Source organism: Limulus polyphemus, unplaced genomic scaffold (assembly GCF_000517525.1).
Source record: "Limulus polyphemus unplaced genomic scaffold, Limulus_polyphemus-2.1.2 Scaffold1532, whole genome shotgun sequence".
Taxonomy (NCBI): Eukaryota; Metazoa; Arthropoda; class Merostomata; order Xiphosura; family Limulidae; genus Limulus; species Limulus polyphemus.
This window is the reverse complement of record NW_013667142.1, coordinates 91442-96832: the sequence shown is the minus strand read 5'-3', so window position 1 is coordinate 96832 and position 5391 is coordinate 91442. Positions and strand designations below refer to the sequence as shown.

At 35.9% G+C, this 5391-nt stretch overlaps 1 protein-coding gene across 1 annotated transcript in view; it reads right to left on the bottom strand.

Moving 5' to 3' along the window:
* Nucleotides 1–2639: 2639 nt before the first annotated feature.
* LOC111086897 overlaps nt 2640–5391 on the bottom strand; it is a 9888-nt gene continuing 7136 nt past the window's right edge. Inside the window, exon 3 of the mRNA XM_022391621.1 lies at nt 2640–2798. Coding sequence (XP_022247329.1) covers nt 2640–2798 — 159 coding nt within the window. The remainder of the gene's footprint in view (nt 2799–5391) is intronic.

The window sequence follows — 5391 nt, the reverse complement described above, 5'->3', positions numbered from 1 at the left end:
TTCAATATGGGTTGGTTCGTTTGCAGAACAATGTGAACAACAAAGTTCGATTGCCAAACGAACATAACCGAATTGAGTTCATCTGAAAAGGGCGGTCTGGGCCAGTTTGGCGAACGAACTAGGTTAAGTTCACCAGAACCACGGAGGGATTCGATTAGTTTGCAAACAGGAAACTAACCAAACATTTCACATAACCGGAAATTACAATTTCCGTCTAGTTTCGACAATACAGTAGTGCGATAAGCTGCGCATACACAAGCGAAAATACGTCCAGGGGAACAATGTAGATAACAGAGGAAACAAAGGCACTTTTAGACTTTTCATTGTCCTACATTCCTATCCTCAAATGCACCATCATTTGCGGCCGGTGCTGTCTTCTAACTGCTATCCTCACAAAACACAGTCATTTCCTGCTGTTATTACGGATGCGTTGAAGGCGACGAGAACGCCCTTCCAGAATGGCCTTCATTTTTCTTCTGTGTTACGCATTATTTCTTTCTCCGCAGGTTGAAAAATGAAACAATATTACAGAACCGTTGCCATCTTTAAAATTTACCAATATGAAATAACGAACAATATAAAACAATTGTAAAACGAACCGAATCCCCTTGATTATTGCGACGTGAACACAAGTGAACACGGAAATGTTTGTACAAATGGCAAGTGTGAACAACTACCACATTCATCAAAGCAAGCGATCTAAATTGAGACCATTTGAAACAAATCCAGTGTGAATTCTGCCTTTATGTTCGTGTAGGTGTTTTACATGTAATTATGACATTCTCGTCAACCGGATATCGAAAGTTCGTAAACATGTGCCAGTCTTTTTACCTAGGTAAATGTTGTGTCAACACCTCTGAATGGCTCAGCGGTAACGTCTAGGAAGGACTTATAACTCTAAAAATAAGGTTCTCATACCTGTGGTGGGCAGAGCACAGATCGCCCATTGTGTAGCTTTGTGCGTAACAACAACAAAATTGAACACCCGGTAGGAGCTTGTACAGCATGGGTACAGGAGAGGCAGATCATTCGGCACCTGTCCCGTGAAAGTGGATTCTCTCGGGGTATCCCCCCCACACACACACACAACAATTTCCACGGCATTGGATTTATTGATCCCAGTAAAGGCATTGGGTTTATAGATAACCGCCAACCTGTGACGACCCTAATTATGAGCCATCAATGTTTGTCGATAGTTGTCCAAATTCGGGATGTCAGCCTCGACCTTTTGCTTCGCCGTCTTTGCCTTCATTTCGTCATCTCTGCCTTCACTTTGTCATCTCTTCCTTCACCAATTCCCAGTGAAAAATTTTAATCTGGACTTATATCCTGATACCGTTATTAAAAGAACACTTTAATTAAATGTGATCTCTACAAGTAGGGCGAAGAAGGATACTAATATCCTCGAACACCCCAGTTGAGGAAAACTTTTTCCTTTTAAAACTAAACACGTGCCACGAATAAAAAAATAAAAAATAGATATAGAAGCGCATATTACTTTAGCCTTGTGTCCTTTCTTTTTTAGAAACGAGTACTTGTTACGAGTTTGAGATACTCTCTGCTGTACATGTTATTTGGAATAATCAGTGACGTTCGTAACTTTGTGTTATGGGATATTGCACTTGGACTCTTTGTCAGAATTAGAGATGCGATGTACAATAATCCTTTTTGCCCTTGTCTATTTTAAAAAAAGTCTCCTCTTCACCCTAGCGTATACACTTTATTGAATTATATTTTACTTATCTATTCACTTGTGTTTGTTTTTCCTTTGCTATTCACGTTTGAAATTATTCCCTGCAGTACAAATTCTGAATCTGTTCTTGCGAAGACTTTTAACTAACTGACAAATATTAATGTACCTGAACACCATAAATATACCTGGGAAATATTTTTATTTGAAGCAAATTCGTATATATAGTTTGGAAAGTAGGGTATTTTAATACATGTCCACAGTTTTTACAACATAAGAATTATCATGCTTCATCAGTTCAAGCATATACACAATATTTTCACTTGTGATTTTCTCAAATTAATTTCTTTCTCAGATAAAATAGTATATTATCTAGAGGTTGGGGATATAAAAACAGCTACAAGAATTAAAATTATAATTTTAACTTTTCAGCTTAAAAACTTGTAAAAGTGGGAATATAAAAAATGCATATAGTTAGACTAACAAAAGCAGCTCTTAGAAATACCTCAGTGCTATTTTTACTTTTTTGAGAGTTGTTGTGTTTGGACTAACCGGTGAAAGATTTATCACACATAGATTAAAATACTTACAGAACGGTTATAAGAACTGAAAGTATAAACTATTCTTATAGAAACAGCATCTTCAAAACGATTTTCATATTTGATGAAACTTTGTAAAATGGAAGACTTTCAAAACGTCGCCCTCTACACTTGTTCTCTACAACAGGCAGTTGCCGTCCATTCTACAAAGTTTCATCATGAATACTCTGCCTAAACAATCTTTCAAATGATTTTCATACTTGTTCAAGACAAAAATAAAATATCCATTGTTAGACAGTGTATGAGAAAAGTCTGTTTTAAGATACATCAATTAACGGCGACTTCCTGTTGTTCATGAGTGAAATACAGCTGTAGTTATCCAAAAAGGACTTTTTTATCAGTTGATGTGATCAGAGTTCCAGTGTGATAGTTGTTGAGTAACAAGCAAGATGTTTGTCCTCTTTTATTAACTCGGCCTTGATGTAAAACTGACCTTCCAACAGATAGGTTGGCACAGAATCTGGGAGGCGTGAAATTTGGAAGACAACAGGTAACAACTTATATTCACCCTGGAACAATTCAATGAAATGTATATAATTATACGTTAGATGAGTTTTCATACAACACTCTTATCTGCGTTTTATTCAATATGAAAATTCACAAACACATTACATTAAAATAAACAATCTGTTGGCATAAAAAATAAATAATTCCTTTTGCGTTTCTTTCTTACTTCGGACTTTATTTGTTAGTTTTACGTAATAATCTTATCGAGGATGTTCGACAAGAAACTTCACAATTATGATTACAGCTACTGCTATACAAAGACGAAAAACAATCCAATCTGTGTTGTGGTGCTTTTAATATCCTTGTTATATAATATTACTGCTCAGGTTAAGTGTACTTGGATGTGTATGGCTGTATTGGTCGTTCTGTATAAATGGACTGCTCACCATAAAGATTGAACACCAAATTTTAGCATTATATATCTCAAGTTTACCGCTGAATCACTAGAGAATCATTTTTTCTTAAGTGGAACTGGATGTTTTGTGTTTTCCAGAACTATTTCGTCTTATTCTAGGGAACACCAGAGACATCAGTGTTATAGATAAATGGTCAGTTTGACACGGTTGTAAAAACATGAAGCTGTATGAATATAGAGATATGCATATCACAGAATTATCTCCATTGTGATATATAACTGTTTGGAAAATGATTAACAACTCAATAAAACTGTTTCTATTTTCTATTAATCTGTTCCGTACTAAGAGTTAGTTCTCTTTAGTCGAGTAAATTTGCCTGGCAAATGAATGTGATTATTGAACAATACTGTTTTTTTTGTTTTTTTATAAATTCGAACATTTTACATTTATTTTATGATCAATTTGAAGCCCCCCAGTGGCACAGCGGTATGTCTGCGGAGTTACAACGCTAGAAACCCATTGTGTAGCTTTGTGCTTAACTTCGAAATTATAAATTATACTACGAAATATAAATCCTTATCAATCTATTATGATAACAAAAAAAGACACTTTATTTTAAATTATATTTTAAAAACTTTGTACATCTAACCGTTTCGGTTATGCAAGTGTAGCAGAAACTCGAAAAGTAGCATATTATTCGAAGAAACTGACATCATATTGTAATTATACATCATTCCATTTGAAATATGAAGCTATTTCTTTTGTGCTCTGGTTCAGATTACTTGATTGATTAGGTAATCATAGAATAACTTATAACAATTACCATTCTTTTTATTTACGTTTTTGTTGTTGTTGTAGGTAAAACTAAAGATGATGAAGAAAATACCGTTGTTGTTCGGGTTCTCCACGTGGTTGCCTATTCCTTGCCTACCTAATGATGTGGGTTCTTGTACTTTTAATGATTTATGTGAAACGCGTCTGTTTACGGATGGAAAATGTTTGGATCCTGATACAGAAGAAACAGTTTCTTGTGGCTGCCCATTTCAAAAGGTATCTACATGGTCGCGTCTTTTTTGAGGCAGTATTTTCTCTTATTTGGTATTATTTTATTTATTGTTTTGGTTTTTGAACGCTAAGTCTGTCTCAGATTTTGATGCTTGTGTATTATTCTGCCAGTCATCAGGTCAATATTTATTGTATAAATAAATAAAAACGCAATAACAGTGTTATTTGCTTTTCTTCATCCCCATACAAACAAACAGCCCTCCAGTGGCACAGTGGTATGTCTGCACATTTATTATGCTAAAAACCGGGTTTCGATACCCGTGGTGAGCAGAGCACAGATAGCCCTATGTGTAGCTTTGTGCTTAATAACAAACAACAACAACGACAACTACAATCAAACTGTCAACGCAGCCTAGTGATAACAATATTGACCCAAAACTACAAAAAAAAGTTAAAAACTTGACCATATTTTATGTAGTAATTACAGTATTTTTTTCTATTGGATGTGACTCTGTTCCTTAACTGACATAATAAAGTACTGTGCAAGTGGAACAGTCCTTCAAATTGAAGTAATAAAAAAAAATACAAGCCGAAAAAAAAAAGTCTCAAAGTCATTTAGGATTTTCTTTGTTTTTGTTTGTAATCAAGCACAAAACTACGCAATGGCATATCTGTGCTCTGCCCACCACGGGTATCAAAAACCCGGATTCTAGCGTTGTAAGTCCGCAGACATACCGCTGTGCCATTGGGGGGGGGGGCTTCTTTATTTTAGAAGTTTTGCACAAATATACACAAAAGCTATCTACGTATACTCGACCCTAATTTTTAACTCATAGACCAGAGGGAAGACAGCTAGTCAACATTATTCACCGCCACTTTTTAGGACTACCCTTTTATTGCCGAAAAGTGGGATTTGCCCACCCACGGCATCAAGTACATAGCGGCAAGACTCACTGTCCGAGCACACTAACTGCAGGCCACGCTCGTGCTTATTCTCATTTTATGTGCATATAGTTTTACAATATCAATTAACCACACTCGGCTTAGATTGTTAAGTTTGTTTGTTTGCTTTTTGAATTTCGCGCAAAGCTACACGAGGGCTATCTGCGCTAGCCGTCCCTAATTTAGTAGTGTAAGACTAGAGGGAAGACAGCTAGTCAGCTACTCTTTTCCAAATGAATAGTGGTATTGACCGTCACGTTATATCACCCCCACGGTTGAAAGGGCGATATTT